The 20,157-nt window shown below is 40.4% G+C and overlaps 1 protein-coding gene across 2 annotated transcripts in view; it reads left to right on the top strand.

The window, feature by feature from the left end:
- The window catches only part of Atp8b4 (ATPase phospholipid transporting 8B4 (putative)), a 160,082-nt gene that overhangs the window by 117,991 nt on the left and 21,934 nt on the right, over nt 1-20,157 (top strand). For both annotated transcript variants that reach the window (XM_036185697.1, XM_036185698.1), the window contains exons 19-22: nt 879-984; nt 7,855-8,002; nt 9,893-10,076; nt 10,609-10,832. In XM_036185697.1, the coding sequence (XP_036041590.1) occupies nt 879-984; nt 7,855-8,002; nt 9,893-10,076; nt 10,609-10,832 (662 nt within the window). The remainder of the gene's footprint in view (nt 1-878; nt 985-7,854; nt 8,003-9,892; nt 10,077-10,608; nt 10,833-20,157) is intronic.

The raw sequence follows: 20,157 nt of genomic DNA, 5'->3' as shown, positions 1-20,157 counted from the left end.
CTAATACCTTCTGAGGGCTGAATTTGCAGATAGATATTATTTAAATTTGACTTTGTCTTGAAATATCTTCATCTATGGAGACTGAAATTTTTGCTGGGTATAGTAGCCTAGGCTGATATCTGTGGTCTCTTAGAGTCTTCAAGGCATCTGTCCAGTTACTTCTGGCTTTTAGAGTCTCTGTTGAGAAGCTGGGTGTAATTCTTACAGATCTGCCTTTATATGTTACTTGGCCTTTTTCCCTTGCAGCCTTTAATATTTTTCTTTGTTCTATATGTTTAGTGTTTTGATTATTATGTGATGTCAGCATTTTCTTTTCTGATCCAATATATTTAATATTCTGTAAGTTTCTTGTACCTTTATAAGCATGTCCTTTTTTAGATTAGTGAAATTTTCTTCTATTATTTTGATAAATATATTTTCTGCTGAGATTTTTCTCTTTCATTTATTCCTATTATTCTTAGATTTTGTCTTTTCATGATGTTCTAGATCTCCTGAATGTTTTGTGTTAGGCATTTTTAGATTTAACATTTTCTTTGTCCAATGAATCTACTTCTTCTATTGTGTCTTCAATGCCTGAGATTCTTTCTTCCATCTCCTGTATTATGTTGGTGATGCTTACCTCTGTAGTTTCTGTTCACTTACCCACATTTTCCATTTCCTGAATTCCCTCAGGTTGTGTTTTCTTTATTGCTACTATTTCAATTTTTACTTCATGAATAGTTTTCTTTACCTGCTTGTTTTTTCTTGCCCAGTCAGTTGTGTTGTATAATCCAGTGTATGTTTGCTAACACCAGTGGGTCTGATAGGCTCTGGGAAACACAGCCACAGCTTCAAAACTTTATGAAAAATGTAACAGAGGTGATCTTTCTTTATACCAGAAACTGCCATCAATATTGGTTATGCCTGCAATGTGCTGACTGATGCCATGGATGCCGTGTTTGTGATAACGGGGAACACAGCTGGAGAAGTGCGAGAAGAACTCAGGTATGTGTTGAAGGAAAGGGAGAGAGTAGGTCTGGGAAGGGAGAAGGACTATCAGGCATCTGGGAAAGCAGAAGTGTGTGTGCTGCAGTCCCCAGTGAGTCTTCTTTGTGAAGGTGTTCCTGCAAGCTTCCTTAAGTCTCATTCATGTTAGTCACAAAAGCTAGGCTAAAGCTGACACTGGCAATGAATCACTGTCTTCGAGACTCCAAAACTTCCTATGTGTTTCAAGAAAAGAATCTCAAGTCATGTATGTTGTTCTTCAAAATTGCTTGTTTGCAAAAACCTGGAAGATATTAAGTTATAATGAATAGCAATGTCACTGAAAGTGTGTTTAAAAAACCTGTTCCCTAGCTTCCTTCCATATTTGAGTTTGGTCTCTGAGGTATGGAGTATTGGAATTAGTATTTAGTAGGCACCTGCAGTTTGTGATAACTTTGGAAAACACAGGAGGAGGTGCCAGATGGTCAGAAGAGGGAGTACTCAGCCCAGACTGCTGAGCACTTCAGATGAGAAGTGGAATGCTCTGCTGTTTGTACAGCTGCCCCCTAGTGCTAGAAAAGACAAGAGTGCTGGCTGGCATTGGACATACGAGCACATAAATACTAATTTTGGAGGAGTAGTATTTCTTAGCATCTATCTGTTTGTTATATTTATTCTCCTGTTACTTCATTTGGGGAAAAAACATTAACAATCTACATAATTATTTCCTTCTAAATTTGAAAAGTGCTGGCTTGTAACAGCTTTGCTTGCTGCTACAGCGTCTCTGACCAAAGCTTGCTGGCTAGGGAAGGAAATCTTAGATTTCCCCAACTGAGACCTGTAGCTTGAATCTGCTGGTGTTTCTGTGGGCCCCTGAGTAGAAAAGGGATCTCGAGTGCTGGTGTGAAGTTCTGACGGAAGGCCACACATGTCTTTGTCAAATTAAAAATTGGGAAATTTTATTAATTATTAGTAATATATTCTAATTACTTATACAGTTTAAAAATGTCTTATTTATTTATTGACAGCATACTGGCCATATTTTTATTGGAGCTAATGATTTTTGATAATTTCTAATGTCATTTTTATGACAGAATTCATGGAGCCTGTGGGAGAAATAGTAATCTTGGATGGTTAATTAAAATATTAATTTTCAAGGTAAATTGTCATTTATGTTCATGTACATATGTGTATATAATTCTGGCATAATAATTTTATATAGATTGTAAAACCAATAAATCAGAAATTTCCTCCCCATTTATTTCCTGTTATAGTTAGTTGATTTGCATTTTAATTACTAAAACTTTAAACCACTTTGCAACTAACCTGCACAAGTAAACCTAAAATTTCAAAAGTAATGTTGTCAGGATTTATTGCGAGGCACACAATTTTAAAATGTTTGCACTTATTTTAGAGAAAATGAACTCATGAAGTCCCTTTTAAAACAACAACAAAACTTAAGGCATGTGCATTGAATTTGCACAGAGGCTAAGAGAAAAAAAAAATCCAAAACAGTGGTTAATGATGATTTTCCCAGTCTAAAAATAACAAACCAGCAACAAAACCTCCCAAACAGAACATTAGCATCTGTGTGATTCTCCAGGGATAGAAGGCAGTGGGCAGTGCTGGCTGCTTCCTAACACAGGAGACTGTTCATTTGATGTTAGACTGTGTTTGAAGCAGTCAAAATTGCCCCCAAAGAAGTCACACCTCATTGAATGTGTATCTCTCCAACAACAACCTGGGGAGGAAAGGGTTTCTTTTGTATTATGCTTCCAGGAAACAGTCCATCAGTGGGGGAAGCCAGGGCAGGAACTCAAGGGAGAAATCTGAAAGCAAGGACCTGGAAGAGGAAACAGTGGAGGAATACTGCTTCCTGGCTTGCTCCTTGGCTAACTGTCAGCTAGCTTTCACATGGCCCAGACCCACCATGAGCTTGGCCTTCCCATATTGATCATCCATCAAGACACTCTCTTGCAGACATGGCAGAGCCTTCATTTAGTTACTCATTATTATGGGAGCTTTGCTTTCTACTCTGCTCCTCAAGACAGGTCTAACTCATCTTTTGAGACTTGAAGAAACCTTACTTTTTTCCCTTTCAAAATACTCAATTAGCAATGTGTCAGGTAGTCAGGTTTAGCGTGATATTGATGCTACGCTTTTTAAGATTCTGTTTTGGAGCTCAAAAACCAAGCAACTAACTCCTTTCTGAGTGTGTTTCCCTTCCCAAGCAAGACATGTCCTCGAGTAAAGAGAAGGCCCTTGAGTTCATAGAAATAGTTAGAGAAGTAGTCAAGTTAGTACTTCAAGGTTTTATCCACAGCTACAACTAGTTGACTATATAGATGTTGTAGCTGTCATTTCATAGAAGAAATGTGGAGAAATGTGTGTTATTTATGTACCATTGTTGGAACCTACAAATGGTAGTGTTCTCTATAAGAAGAAACTAGCAATGTATTTCAAAAATATAAACAGGCATGCTTTCGACTCAGTGATCCCTGTTCTAGGAATTTCTTCTAAGGAAGCAATAAACAAATGTATGAATATGTAGCTGAAGAAATATTTATTGCTACATTGGGTATGATAATAGATAATTAAAAATAGTTCACATACCTAGTTGTGAAGAATTTTGTTAAATACTGTATTTGCAAGTAATAGAATATAATTAGTCAATAAAATGATTTTGCTTTTATTGACTTTGGAAGATGAGTGATATATGAAGTAGAAATGAGATTATAAAATATGCATGGAATGATAGATTTTGGAAACACACACACACACACACACACACACACATACACACACACACACACACACACACACACACACACACACATACTACTATACATCTACCCACCTAACTACCTATCAAGCCCTGGAAAATATATGCCAGGTTCTTTCTAAGTAATAGAATTAGGCAGCACGCTTATTTTCTTATTTTTTGGTTATGTTATCAGAAGTAGTAGTATTTGTGCCAAGTTTTACAATCAATGAAAAACTAAAAATGTGTTTATATTTTAATGAGAAGAAAAATAGTCAAAGGAAAATATTTACAGATAAGTGTAACCTCATATCCCACGAGGCTACATTCTTCAGCTGACAAGGTTGACCATGCTAATTTTAACCCAGACTTGGAGGTACCTTCATGCTTTGAGTCTAACACGGAGGCAATGCACAGTAGGAAATTCTCTGGCAGAAGGAATACATTTCCAGAACGCATTTGCTTTCTATGGACACTGAGGGGAAAGAGTACCTAAGGAGAGCTATTGTGTGGAGATCTCCACTATATTTGTAATCTTGGTGATTTATATATCTAAGTCCACAGCTTTGGGGATGAAATATTAAAATCATAAATTTGTACCATTCCATGTTCTTGTGTTATGTTTTTAAGTTCAGTGAAAGTTCATGCAGAAAAAAAATGTGTCAGAAGAGCAGGGTCTGAGTGATAGTAGTCATTGGAGGGAAATTACTTAAAGGCTTGTAGTTAAACCTGTCAAATGTGTTTAGATTTTGTCAATATGGACGTGTAATTTTCAAGCCACGTAGCATGCATGCAGCTTGTGTAGGGTCATTAGTGCCATTTTGGACATGTGGAGTCCTGATTGATCTTGCTTCCATTGATGTTTTATTGGTAGCACTATGCCACAGATCTACAGTTAAGCCCCGCCAGTGTTTCTGAGGTTATTTCATGGATTGCATTTTAACAGTGCATGCATCTTCGGCTCAGCACAAAACAGAGAATGCAATGTTGTTTGGTCAGACAAGAAAACTCATTCAGTGTTTCACTTCTGTGGCACCGATCACATGTTTTGTGCTCAGAGAAATTCATTAACCTGTAACTCCACTGCCTCGGAGTATCCCACCGGTGCACCAGGACTTGATACTCCCTCTTTAATCAGTAGCATTTTTAACTTTTAGTACTTTTTGCAAGTGCAAATGGCTCCTGGAGCAGGTAGGTAAGGTTAATTGTGTGATATAGTCTGTTTATCTTAGTGCTTTCATGGAGAAGGACATGGCAATGGCCATAGCATCATTCAGACCAAACAAGAGGCATCTTGGTTTGAATTCCCAGGTTCTAGTCTCCTGGGTAAAGTGTTTTAGTAGGTCAAGTTCCTTTTCATAAACTGTAAAATTTCAGAATGCTACATTTCGAGTTCTGGCACATACTGGTACAGTTGCCCACAGTCTCAAAAGTGCTGCCTGTTTTCAGGGGTACATGCTCCCATCTAGGCCAATTCCCGATTTCTGATAAGGGATCAGCATCTTTGAAGGTCCTTGGGCAGTGAGGGATGCTAAACACGAAACTTGCACTAAAATCTTCATTCACTCTCTCCCTTCCTCCACGGTTGGTAGAGGTAGGGTTGTGCTGTCTCTGATTGCCCTCTGCCAATGTATCTTACTTCATCCTAGAGAAAGCCTGTGGCTAACTGCATGTGTAAAGCCATTTGTTGTGGTAACCAAGAGCTAGGAATTTGAAGTCCTGGGCCTGCCACGGCCTAGTCAAGTGGCCAAAAGTCAGATAGCTAATCTGTCAGAGGCAGACCCAAGTTCCCAGGGAATAAGCAAGCATAGAGTACTGGCCTTTGTACTGAGATCCAAATTCTCTTCCTTTAAACATAATGTCACATTTTAAACCTATTTCCTAACAGATCCTTTTAGTTCTTGGATCTAGAGTGCCAGAAAAGGACTGACAAAATGGCTTGTTTGCCCACCTCTTTTCTTCTTTGTAGGTTGAGTGCCTACAAAGGCCTCACCCCGCTTTACTGTGCCTCTGATGGGATGGGCTGTGGATGCTCTAGTCAACTCTACTTCTGATGTATTTCTGCATTCCAACATTGTACTAAACTGCTGCCCCTCATTATCAAGCCTAGGGGGCACAGGCATTCTTTTTTTTTTTTGTACATGTGATACCTATACAATGTACAGTTCATCTTCATTGAGAGGTATTATGTACAGCTTCCCTCCCTTCTAAGGAATTGCTTTTGTGAGAACCCAATTGTATTTGGAGAACTGAGTTCCAGGAAGTAAAGGAAATGACAGCTATGAACACCCACCCAGGTCTGACAGTGTGAACATCCAGTCTGGCAGGGAGTGAAGGCCTGGGAGGAGGGAGCATTAGGAATTTTAGCAGAGCATAAAAATTGTCCCTTTTCTGGGCAGAAAAGGGTTTGTGTCACATGCTAGGAAGGCATTGTTGGGGAAAACTCCTAAGTAAATAGGATTTTGGCCAGTGTGTTCATGGACTTCACCCTCCTTTGGAATGTTTTCATTCTCCAAGGGGGAAATAGGTTGAGTCATTTGCACAGCAAATGGGAACGTCACTAAACAGGAAACCTTGGGAGATATTTTTTTTTCTTCAGTGCCTTTCCAAAACCCAGTTTATGGGATCTGTAGCACTGTCACAGAAATGTTCATGTCCAATTTTACTTCTCCCAGTCATCATGTGGTACTGTCAATTTTCATGGCCACGATGAGTGTTGCTTATCTACTGTGAAAGCCCGAACCTTCTGTTTGCAATAGTAATCCTTGCCCAAAGTGCATTTCCCACACAGCCCTCTAACTTTACACATCCTTTTGTTTGTTCCTGAAAACTGTTTGCTAACTCTCTGAACCAAGGGAGAGTGACAGGTCTCGTAAGTGAAGGTGTGATTTTGGTCCTGGACAGCAGAAGGCAATGTTGAGCCAGGAAACAAGGTAGCTTGAGGGCTTCTGGGTTTCCTTTGTATGTAAATTCTTAGTGATGCATTTTTAAATAACTCAAAAACTGAAGGAAAAATGTTTGTCTTAACATGATCATTCTCTCCTATCAGAGAAACTTTAATATGAACCCATTTTAAGAAATGTTTTCTACACTGGGTAGGACTTCAGGGAGACAGTTCATTTTGCCATAAGTCAAAACATCTACTAATGTATTCCTTACTTCCTGTTTTCTTCTGGCTTTCATCTATACATGTAGTTGTATATTCACTTGCAGCAGTGGCTGGCTTGAACACCCTTCCGGCTGGGGACATCGGCTGGTGTTCCTACCATGGAAGCTCCTGTGGTTATGTCGATAGAACTGTTATTTATAGCCAAGTCACCCACAGGTCTTCGGGGAGGGAATTTCTTTCCTTTAAAGACATCATCTCATTTTTTAAAAGAACGGTAAAATGCCAAGGATGTTATATCATCAAATAAGCTTTCTCTTAAATGGAAGACATGGATGAGATGTGAGCAAGACTCCTGTGTATCTATTACTGATTAGGCCAGAGCATTGCAACGAATTTCCATTTGCAACAATCCTCATGCTTTGGCGTTTGTAGTTTCTTATAACATTGTATGTCAAATTGATGATCATGCACACAACACACATACACACATACACATACTCACACTCCACATACACTATACATACATACATACAGGCAGGCAGACAGACAGACAGACACACACACACACATGCGAGGAGAGGGAGAGAGAAAAGTGGAGAAAAGGAGAGAGGGAAGGAGACAGAATAGTCTTCAATGACAAGGTGTCATTCATTGTCTTTAGTTTTTTGTTTAGCATATTTAAAATCATTGTATGCCAAAGAGTAGTTCTTCAGCCTTCATAGACCATACCTATTGAGATCCCTTTGTTAAAACTAGCTCTTAGGTAGTTTAAAATGTTTGCAATGATTCTGTTTTCATCATCCTTACCTGTCTGTTTCCCGTGTCTCACCCCCACACCATGCAGTTTTTTGACATGTACTACTGTCTGTCCATTGGCTTGCTTGCTGGAGCTAATTCTTGAGCCTTTTTCTGTCTGAGCAGCGATGAAGAGAATGAACCTCTAGGCCAGTCTTTTGGTGCAGTTATGTAGATTAGCTCTGTGTACTTTGTTATACATTTTAAAATTCTACCATTCTTTAAGGAAAGCAAAGGAAATTTTGTTTGGACAAAACCTGAGTTTTTCCAATGGACATGTAGTTTACGAAAGTAAGCGGCAGTTGGAATTGGACCCGGGTGCAGAAGAAACTGTAACAGGAGACTGTGCCTTAGTCATAAACGGCCACAGTTTGGTGAGTTGGCCTGAGGCTACTGTCCCTTCTTTTTCTTTTCCCCGTAATCGTCTCTTTTGTGCTGTCATAATGAGAACCCCTTTTGTGTTTTCCAAACAAATGACACTACAAGGAATAGGCGTGCCCAGGATATCCTGTTTACAAAAGGGAAGACTTCTGGTGCATTTCATACATCGTTTGCATGATCACACTGGTTGTGAGGCGCTGGGGAAACAATTCACAGGGAACCTATGAATTTTGCCTAAACAGTCACTTAGGAGAATTGTTTAAGTGCTTTGTAAGGGAGGATGTCACAGCTCAGTGTCACTTAATTGAAATAATGCGACTGGATGGATGGGCTTCGGTTACTGCTCTTGTTAATGTTTGTGATTTGCGAGTCACAACCTGACCTTCATAGAATTACCACGCCAAATTATCGTCATTAAGATACCTCTGGTGGTTTTTCTAAATAGCAACATTCTACAGCAAAGCCAAACAATTTGATTTGATTAGGAAATCTGGTTCTTGTCATAATAGAATAAACTTGCATTGTACTTTTTATGCAGTTCAGGTTCCAAGCCCCAAATGAAACTCAAACGGCTCCTCTGAGTCTCTAATTAGAATACAAAAGCCCTGACTGCAGTCTAGTGAAATTATCATTTATATGTACCAAGAACTTAATCGCACATCTTTCTTTGGCCTTGATGCTCATTTTTCACTTTGGAGTTTGGAAAATGAATGTTTGTTCTTGAAGACAGTTTCTTAGTGGACAAAAGAAGTTGGATGTGAGCACATTAGATTCCCCCTCATGACCATCAGCCTGTTAGCTCCCAGTACTCTCTGCTCTATCCAGCTGGATTGCAGACACAACTATGTGTTGCCTTCCACACCATGGAAAGTTACAGAGCACAGCTGCAGGCCAAGCTCAGTTGAAAGCTGGTCCAGATGACATGAACTATTCCCTTGCACAGATGTACACCAACTGAAAGTTATTTGTGTCTGTTGAGATCTGGAGCTGAATGGCCCAGCCAGTGCAGTAGGACAGGGTCCCTAATTGGTTATGGTCTTTTGGGCTTGAGGAAGCCAGAGAGGGGGTGTGGTCTCTCAGGTGATAATCACCTACCCTGTCTTTCTGTTGAAAGAAAGGGCTAAGAGAGATGCTTGTCAGGAGCCCTGTTTGCTAAGGATTCACTGAGCCTTCTTTAATATCTGTTACTTAAATATAGGTTCTTGTTTCCTTTGAACATGTCTGTTATAAAGTGCAAAGTGAGATGTTTCCAGAAAGGTAATTGTCCAGTTAATTGTGTAATTTCTTAGAGTATAGAAAGGCTCCCGGTATGTGGAGCAGGGATAGAAATGGCTGGGGAACCTTGGTTGAGGCACAGGTTGCCTGCCACCCTATTGTTCAGGCTCGTGATTCCAACCACAGTCCTTTTTTAGGGCCAACCTCCCTGCATGCCCTTTTTGTCTTGCCTGCACATTGGCATTCACAAACAAGTAACTGTACAGAATAATACAAAGGAGACTAGCAGCCCAAAATGTAGAAATCACCATAGTTTGCAGTTCATTTAAAACTATCTCAGTGTGAGTGGGCTCTATCTAGTGCTTCCACTGATTTTAGTGGTTCCTAGAACTTTCCCAACATCTATTATAGCCATATCTTGCCAAAATAGCATGGTGACATGCCGAAGAGACACACTCAAGGCATGTCTTTTATTTTTATGTAAAATTTCCTTGAAACTTACTGATGGCTCAATATCTACACCTTTATTTCTGTTATTGCTTTTGTGATTCTGAATTGAAAGGTAATGAAATGCTTCTGAAATTAAGTCAGTTAAGAACCAAGACAGTTGCTTTGACAATTGTCGTACATTCTGCTGCTGTTCATTTCTGTTTGTTTTGCTGATACAGGCCCATGCCCTAGAAAGTGATGTTGAGAAGGATCTTTTGGAACTCGCCTGCATGTGTAAGACTGTGGTTTGCTGCAGAGTCACCCCACTCCAGAAAGCTCAAGTGGTAGAGCTGGTCAAAAAGCACAGAAATGCTGTAACCTTGGCCATTGGCGATGGGGCCAACGATGTCAGCATGATTAAAAGTAAGAGGGTGTTTTCCTCAGTGAGACACGCTACCTGCATGAAGTCCTATTTCAGCATGTAATGTTATGTCATAGAACTGTGCATTAATTTAACTTTACCATTATTCTTCCATAAATGACACTTTCTGGGCCCAGCATTTCCACAATTATTTGCATCCCTAAGATACTTTCTCTTCAGTTAAATCGCTTGCATATTTCTTCCCATCTCCTAAGTAGTTTGCGGATGAGGGAAAAACCAGTCAGAGCAAGTGAAAGTAGCCAGGGATGCATTCCTAGTGGCTGGGTTGATCCCACCTTGGTTATTGACCAGTGTAAAGTGCACATTTCCAAACTGTTCCTAGCCCAGTTTTCTCTTATGTAAAACTAGGATTGATACTTAACTATGTGAGTAATTCATGATGGGTGGGAAAAACTATAATAATTATTGTAGATATACAGTTACAATAAATGACCGACAAAAAAGAAGAGTAAGTTCCTTAAAGACACTTCGATTTTGTTTGGTGATGGATGGTGCTCTTCTTCTCCCTCCCAGGCGCTCACATCGGCATTGGCATCAGCGGCCAGGAAGGCCTGCAGGCAGTCTTAGCCAGCGACTATGCTTTGGCTCAGTTTAGGTATCTCCAGCGGTTGCTTCTTGTTCATGGAAGGTGGTCCTATTACAGAATGTGCAAGTTTTTATGCTATTTCTTCTACAAGAACTTTGCATTCACTCTTGTGCATTTCTGGTTTGCCTTCTTCTGTGGTTTCTCAGCACAGGTGAGTAAAAACCCTAAATCTCCCGCAATGACACCCCCTCTTCTTCACACTATTTTACTGATAAAGAAAAGACACTTTTATACACCTGTCCCAGGACAGTATATTGAGTGTTGATGAGCTTTGAATCCAACCCACATAAAAACAAAACCAAAACCAAAACCAAAAAACCATGTGTAGCTGGAATTTTTTTTATTTGTAGAGTAACTAACTACCAGTTCTTACATAACTTTTAGCTTTTATTGAAATGTTTTGGTATGATAACAGGTAAGCTCAATGAAGAGTTTTTAAAATGTATTTTTATTCTTTAAAATTTTTATACATGCATATAATATGTTTGATCATACTACACCCACCTCACCCCAACTCCTTCCAGATCCATTCAAATCCAACCCCCCTTCCCCTCAATTTTATGTCTTAAAAAATTACAACCTGCCAAGTCCAATTTGTGCTGCCCATAAGATCATGGGCATGGGGCCCTTCTCAGAACTGGGTTGTTGGTTTTCTTAATGTTTAGGTTCTTGTATTCTATGTATAGCCCAGATGGATAGTAATCTTCTGACATCCACATAGCTGGTGAAGTTCCTCCCATTCTGTCGGCTCCTTCATTGACATGATTGACAGTTTCCTTCTCTGTACAGAAGCCTTTTAATTTCATGGGATCCCATTTATCAACTGTTGGCTTCATTTCCAGAGACCCCAGAGTCCTATCCAGAGAGTCTTACTTGTACCAATACCTTGAAGTGTTTCCCTACGTTTTCCGTTAGCAATTTCAGAATTTCAGGTCTTATGTTAAAGACATTGATAAATATCTGATTTTGTTCTTCAACAAAAAGATGTTGGTTTTTTTCTTCAGTTTTGGCATCTCTGTCAAAAACAGGTGTCTATAGCTGGGTGGTTTCTATCTGCATCTTCTATTATGTTCTATCACCTACACTTCTATTTTTGTGAAACTATAGCGTGATAGCAGTTATGGTGATACCCACAGCTCTGTTTGTTTCCCTCAAGCCTGCTTTGGCTGTGGTCTTCTGTGCTTCCATGTGAATTTGAAGATTCTTAAGGTTCTTTTTCCTACTTATGTAAAAAAAAAAACAGTGTTTGAATTTTGATGTGGTTTGCTTTGAATTTGTAGATAGTTTGTAGTATGATAGCTGTATTTGCAGTACTGATTCTAATCTATACACATGGAAAGTTCCCCTCTCCCATGTCTTCCATCACTCCATAGAGCCTTTGTCAGTTTTAAGGGTTTTGTTGTAGAGTCCTTTCTTTCACTCCATTGGTTCAGTTTCTTCCAATGTTCTTTATCTTAATCTTTTGGTAAAAAAAAAAAAAAAAAGATTTGCTTTGTTACAGTGTGTGTGTGTGTGTGTGTGTGTGTGTGTGTGTGTGTGTGTGTGTGTGTATTAGTTTGGGTTTCTACTACTGTGATAAAACATCATGACCAAAAGCAACATGGGAAAGAAAGGTGTTGTTTCACCTTACCCTTCCTGGTCACAGCTGATCCCTGAGGGAAGTCAAGACAGGAACGTAAGCAGAGGAAGAACCTGGAGGCAGGAACTAAAGCAGAAGTCATGGAGGAAAGCTGCTTACTGGCTTGCTCCTCATGATTTGTTCAGCCTGCTTTCTTGTACTGTCTAGGACCACCTGCTCAGGGATGGCTCTGTCCACAGTGGTCTGAGCCCCCCACATCAACACTAATCAAGAAAATGTCCCACAGGCTTGCCCATAGGTCAACTTGGGAGCCATTTTCTCAGTGAGTGAGGTTCCCTCTTCTAAAAGGACTCTAGCTTGTATCAAATTGACAAAACAAAACAAAACAAAAACTAATCAGGATTTGTGTGTGTGTGTGTGTGTGTGTGTGTGTGTGTGTGTGTGTGTGTGTGTTGTGTGATATTTATGAGGTGTATGTGCATGTATGTACACGTAGGTCAGAGTAGACCATCAGACTCTCTACAGAGAATCCAACCCTGCCACACGTGGCCTGATCTCACAGATTTTTTTTTTCATATGGAATTTCCATTGACCCTTGCATTTCTCCTGACTATGAAACCATCCCCACTTAGCACCAGGTTCCGCTACCAAATTAGCTGAACCCTCTTCTATCATGACAGTTGTGGCTATTGTGAGCATGGGTGGCTGAATCTGGAAAAATGCTTCCTTTGTGGCCTTTACCAGCAGGATGCCAGGACATTCTCTTTAATCTAGGCACTCTCCTTACATATGAAAGTTTTAAAAACTAGACTTTTTTTTTTAATCCCCCAGTGCTATAAGTGGGTAGCTATCTTGTGTGTCTTATTCTCAAGATGTATTTATTTTCAAGAAAGTTTTGTTAATTCAGATTAGAAATTCCAGTGACTACCAGTTTGTGGTTCAGGTTTTCTGGAGAGATTTTTTTTTGTACCTCCTTTTAACTATTGCAAGTTTCCTTGAAGTCTCTTTCTGCATGAAAATGAGTTCTCTTTTATGTTCTGTGAACCTCTGGTTTGTTATTGCCTTAGCTTTATGGAGATGCTTGATTCTCTTTTGGTCTAATGTTGACCTTGGTGGTGATGGTGTCTCTTAAAGTCAAGGATGTTCAGGGCCAATGGAGTTCAGTATTATTACTTTGGCACATATCCATGGTACCTAATTTCCCCCCAGCAATATGCATAGTGTCATGTAAAACAGATGTCATCACAGAACCCTCTTTGGGATGTTCGGAAATATCTCAGAAGTAACATTTTAAAAACCTGATATTGTATTGCTATTTATCCTAGGTCTGGTGATTTGAAATAAAGTGGGTAGAGCAAAATATGATGCTGAGAATGTTTTTTCAATGGAAACCATTTGTTTATTCCTTTCTTCATTAACACTAGCTCAAAGAATAGCCCCATTTTATTCAGCAACATTGTGATTTACATTTCAGTGCCTTTCCCCATACTTTTTAATGTGTTCTTTAGATAACAAAAATATTTGTACCTGAATGTGTCTTGACTCATATATGACTGTGATTATAGTCTTTTGTATTTTTCTTGTTAAAATATAATTTATTTTGAGAGACCTCTCTGATTTATGTTTTTTTTTTTTTTTTTTTTTTTTTTTTGAGCTGAGGATTGAACCCAGGACCTTGCGCTTGCTAGGCGAGCGCTCTACCACTGAGCTAAATCCCCAACCCTGATTTATGTTCTTCAATAATTTTATTTTTCTTTATAATATTCTGAACTATTATTTTATTATAAATTATTTAGCCATCCTGATTCTATAGACATTTAGATGTCATCATTTTCCTCTTCTAGTTCAAGTCACTGAATATCACAAACTGCTAGTAGAATACTTGCTTACCATCTTGGGTAGAAAAGACAAAATAATGTAGAATATGTTCCTGTCCAGTTAGAACTTTTCTTGTTGGGGCATAAATATCCAAGCAAGTCTAAACAGAAAGATTATAATTGAAGTTAATACCAGTACATAGGGAAGAAGAAATTTATGAGAAGCTGAGATCACCCCAGAGCTCTTTTAGTTTGCAAGGGAGGACATTTTTAGCACCAAATAGAAATCTGAGTGCCTAATAGTCTGGTCACCTCAGGAATGTGTGGTCTGGTTCATATAGAGGTGTAACACTGTCACATAAAGGGAAGAGACTCCTCCTGTCCTGTGCTTCCCAAGTGGCCGTTGAATCCTTCTTCCAGTTATTTTCAAACCTTTGAGAAAATTTAGTACAGGGGTTTCAGAATTTCTATGTTAAATTTATAGCAACCATTGTGATAATCTTTTTATGGTTATTTACTTTTATTCTCATTTTTTATTTAAAATTTATTTGAGAATATCATGCAAAAGTACTGAATTTACATCATTTCCAACTCTTCCCCTCTTCAAGACAACTTCTACTCCCCTCCAACTCTCTCTCAAATTCATGGTTTCTTCTTTGCTTATTGCTCTACACACACACACACACACACACACACACACACACACACACTCACGCACGCACACACGCACACAAACACACTCACACACACACTTCTGAGTCCATTTAGTGTTGCTCCTATGCATATTTGTTTATAGCTGACCACTTGGGATTGAATAACCTGTCAGGGGCTCATCCCTGGAAACAACTGATTTTCTATCTCTCTGCAGCCATTACTTGTAACTCTTCATCTAGGGTGTGACCTTATGAGCTTTCCACTATCCATGTTGGCATGGCAACTGGTGTTGTCATTGTGCTGGTCTTATTAAGGTGTTGAGACTTCATATTGTTGAGATTTTGTGGGTGCAGCTCCCTGTCATATATACAGGACTGTGTGTCTCATAGCAGATGTCCTGGTCCTGTGGCTCTTACAAATTTCCACCCCCTTCTTCTATGTTTCCTGAGCCTTAGGTGTAGTGGTTTTGTTGTACATACATCAGTTGGGGTTGAGAACCCCATGATCAGTTGTTATCTACATATTAAGCAGCTGTGGGTTTCTGGAATGGTCTCCACTGCTGCAAAAAGAAGCTTCTTCAGTGAGGGGGGGAGAGCTATACTTATCTGTGGGTAGAAGGCTATGTATTTAAAATGCAGTTAGGAATTATGCTGATTAAGTAAAGTGGGGCTAATAGGTTCTCCTCAAGGGTCTATGGCCTCTTCAGGCATGGATAGTTGGTTAGCTTTACAATATCAGGCCTGAATTTCCTCCTACTGGGCAGATCTCAGGTCTGATTATATGGTTATTGGTTACTCCCAACATTTAGGTGCCATTGTTGTGTCCTTTGGTATATCTTGCCATCCTGGTTATTGTTGTGGCTCATTGACTCCATAACTGGGTAGGACTATTGATTGACTCCTTGACAGCTCCTGCAGAACCTTCAGATACTATGAGAGCTAGAACTCAGGGAGGAGGCCTCAAGGTCAGCTCCAGTTCAGTTCCCTTGAGCCCTGTGTCTGAAGTGTGTCTCTAGCAATAGGACCTTGTCTTCAAGTTCTGGAAGGCAACCCAGGGTAATGGCAATTGCCTATATCGTTTTTGGACTGTCTTTAACTCCCTTGACCCACAATTCTATGTGAGGTACCCCATGCCTGGCACTTGTGTTTTTTCTAGATTCCATTTAATATAAATTCATACAGAAATATTTTCTAAAACTGGCAGGACACAGAAAGGGATTTTTCTCACTGCTGCTGTGAGGAGCAGGAGCAACCCTGTTCTACAGCTTGCATTTAACCACTGTAAAGATAGAAGCCAGAGTCCCCTACCCCCACACCCTGTGTGTGTTCTCTGTTTCAGGGGTACTGAGAACTGGCTGTGAGGGCCACTGGGAGGTAGGGATGGAAAGGGCTTGATTAGTACCAGGCTTGTAACATGTTTTGGCTTCCTCTCTGAGTCCTGTTCTTCTAAGAACATTATGTTATAATGAGGCAATTCAAAGAAAACATGTTTGCAAGAGACACTGACCAGTCTACGGAGCTTGAGGATTTATGAATGGGAACAGTCTTGCCTCCCTTGAAACCAGCTAGGTGGCTTTGGCCTCCAAAGCCATGTGCTGATTGTGGAGCTTTTCTCAGCTCCTAAAACCCATCTGTCATTTGAAGAGAGCTGGCTATTTGAGATCTTCCTACTTCCTGCCAGTGTTCTCTTAAGTGGCCCAACCTTCAAGATTCTTTTCTGTTCAGTCCTGGCAGGATAAAACTTAAACACAGTCTCCTGTGTCTTTGAATGTTTGCTCACTTACCAGCAATTAGCTTCGTTCTAGTTTAGGGCAGGTGCTCTGATGACATCTAGGGACACTACAGTGAAATGGAGGGTGGTCATTCCCACTGACAGTGAACGTACAGTCTGGGAATGATTTTATTTGTATAAATGTGAAACGGATATTAAATCACTCCATTGTCACGTTTCTCTTATTTGTTCAACCAACCTTTTTTGATTAAATTTGTTTTCATAAAATATATCTTGATATTTTCCCCTTCCCCAACTCCTTTCAGAGCCCACCTCTCTATCTACCCAACTTCATGTTCTTTGTCTCTCAAAAACAAAAGAAAAAAACTTGTTCCAGAAAAAATCCTCAAACATAATAAGAAAAAAATGCTCCCCCCCAAAAAAACCCAGCATGTTATAAAAACCCCACAACAAACAAACGTGGTGTGTTGGCCAACTGTTCCTGGGGGTGGACCTTGCCCTGGACTGTGGTTGATATACCCAGTGGCACTCCATTGGAGAAAACTGATTTTTCCTTTCCCAGTAGGTATTGATTGCAAATAGCTTCTTGGTTGGTGTGGGACATTATGTCCATGTCCCTTTTTCAGTGTTGGGATTTTTGTCCGGGTTGAAGACCATACCTACTGATCCCTCTCAAGTAATGACAGTCTTAATGACCAAGCATTCAAATATATGAACCAAGGGGGCCATTCCTATTCAAACCACCACAAAGCTTCACAGAAATAGGCTTCCATATGGTTGTTCATGAGGCCTTTAGTACTAGTTGTCCCTCCCACTTTCTCTCCTTTACTCTCCCCCCCACCCCATTTAAGCCTCCTATTCTAGCTTCCTCTTTATTTCTCCATAACACTATATTCTATTTTCCCTTCTTTGGAAGACCGTCTTCTCCCCCTTGCTCCCTTACCATCTACATAACCTCTGTGTTTATTCAGATTTTAGCAAACACATCAAATGTTCAAATACTGACATCCACATATAAAAGAAAACACATAATATCTAAAGAATTTATTTTGCATGTGTGTCTGGGAGGAGGGGCCCATGTACCATGGAGCACACATGCAGGTAAGAGGACCACTTTCAGGAGTCTGTTCTATCCTGGCACCGTGTTGGTCTTGTAAACAAACTCAGGTCGTCAGGTTGAAGGGAAAGCATCTTCACCTGCAGAGCCATCTTGGTGGCTCCCAATGTGCATGTCTTGTTGAAGGAGGACCTTTTGCTCTGGCAGAGAGTTTAGGATAGGGAGTGAGTGTGAACCTTTATTTTACAAAGGAAAAACCTGAGTCCTTCAAGAGCTGGGAGTCAGTGGTGAGCATGGTTGGAAGTATGACTCTTTAGTTCTTTGTCTACTCTGCTCATACAAGCTTCTGCAGGAGAACTGCCTTCCTTCTAGAATCATCTGGAAGCTCGAGCCTACCTTCTGTCAACAGATACTCCAACTGAGCTGCCACTGAGGGACAAATAAACATAACCTGTCCTGATGAGATTTCCAGTTGGATTTCTAGTCTAGCAGGGTTTGGATAAAGGTTGGATCATGGCTCTTTCTGCAGGGCATACCTTACCCTACCTGACCCACTATTGTAGCATACTTTATTTTCCTTGAGTCGTGTGTGTGTGTGTGTGTGTGTGTGTGTGTGTGTGTGTGTGTGTGTACATGCATGCTCACGTGTATTGTTAATATCTGTAACTAATTTTAAAAGCACCCAATCCTTTAGGGGTTTTAATAAAGAGGAGTTGTTTCCTCCAAAAATTGCTGAGGCCCAGTTTAGGAGATTCACATTTGAAAAACTGTGTAAGTGTTGGCACAGGGCACTTGAGATGATATTATCTGATGACAATTTATCATTGTCAGGGAGATACAGAGATGTGTATCTTTAAAAAAATCCATGTAATATGGAAGCAATTATCTTGTCAAGGCTGGAAAAGTTTTGTCAAATGATACAAGAAAATATACAGTGAAATTTTGGAAAGTCATGTGAAAGAGTGAGACTAACCTTGAGGCCAATGGAGTCATGGGTTTTGATACCTGAAGCCAGTTTCTACAAGGCAGGGGAGTTCCTCTGCCTTTGCCTTCCAGATGTGTCCTATGGAAACCTGGGCCAGGCTGATGTTCAGGCTTGGTCCTTCTACTGGATCCTACTAGTGCGTCCCTGCTAATAATTATGCAGACCAACAACCAAAGAACTAAAGCAGGACACCTCCTATTTTTCTCCCAGGGTGTTTTCTTTAACAGGCAAATGTTTTTGAGGGCTGAAAGAAATTATACAGTTTTTCTCTGTCTGCAACACACAGCAAGCACAGGGATATACATTGCCAAAGAGGTATCTTATGCTGTTGTTTCCTCCATTCCTCCCTTCCTTCCTTCCTCCCTCCTCCCTCCCTCCCTCCCTTCCTTCCTTCCTTCCTTCCTTCCTTCCTTCCTTTCTTCCTTTCTTTTTCTTTTTCTTTTTCTATTTTTCACTGCTGGTAGTGCCTGATGCTCAAACCCAGGACCTTGTTCATTTTATGCTAGGCAAGCACTGTGTTCCCAAACCAACCCCTTTTATGACATTGTTTGTACTCACCACATGCTAGACTTTGAGTTAGGCTCTTGGGCTCCTGGATGAGTAAGTCTCCAGGAGCTGACAGGTTGATAGGATGGGGCTTGGAAGCAGCATGTAAGTAATTACAGGTCAGTGTTATAAAGCACTGAGATGTGGTGAGTCATGGTACTAACAAGTGGCCTGGAATCCATCCCTGGAATGAGCATGTTGGAGAAAGGCTGCTGTGGCTTCTGCTTTTGGATGCCTTTGGCTTCCAAACTGCTTCAAGCTGGTGCCCATTACCTGGGAAAGTGGGTCCCGAGGTGAATGGTATAATTCACTACAAGGAAGGGGAGGGGACTAGCTCAGAAAGGCATCCTAAAAGACCTGCCACCTACACCAAGTTGATTCTTCAGGATCAATCAAAGCTAAGCAGGTTGGAGTCAGAGGACAGGTACCCCAGCTGAGGGGCTGTGGGAAGAGGAAGAGAAGGGGAGTGAGTTCTGGTTGGGTGGAGGTACAGCCATTGAACAGGATGACAGCATGAATTTGAAGAACAATTTGGTGATGAGGGCTGCTGGAGCGAGGGAGAACTCTCCAATTTCCTCTTCCCAAATGACTCTGGCTTGTGTCAAGTTGATATAAAACTAACCAGCACAGATAGACAGGGAATAAAAAATAATCTCTTCCCTGTTGTGTGAGACACAACACAGGTGTTCACTCACCCAAGAAATGGAACTCACAATGGGTCAAAGTAACAACTGCAGCCCATCTTGGTAAACCAATGAGTTTTCACTAGGGTTACTAGCGGGAGTATGGGTGAGGAGTTACAGGATCATAGATGACACAAAGACATGACCACAAAGCCACATGGTGATCCTCATTAAAGCTGTGACCCCGGAGCACCCTGAACAGCTTGCAGGCCACATGAATGGTCTAAGTCTCTCTGCTCTGCTCAGATAGTTAGTCTCTTCTTGCTTCTGTAGCTTTTTCCTTCTTTTATAAAGCTAGGGGTGAGGGGAGGCCTTCCAGAATCTTCCAAGTTTATGCCTTTTCAGACCTGTAACCTTTTGTTTATCTTTTGTGTTTCATGTGACCCCTCCTGGAGAGAATGTTTCCACTGGTAGGAAACTGCCT

Source organism: Onychomys torridus, chromosome 4 (assembly GCF_903995425.1).
Source record: "Onychomys torridus chromosome 4, mOncTor1.1, whole genome shotgun sequence".
Classification (NCBI taxonomy): Eukaryota; Metazoa; Chordata; class Mammalia; order Rodentia; family Cricetidae; genus Onychomys; species Onychomys torridus.
Note: the sequence above shows the minus strand (reverse complement) of the source record. Positions and strands in the feature narration are given on the sequence as shown.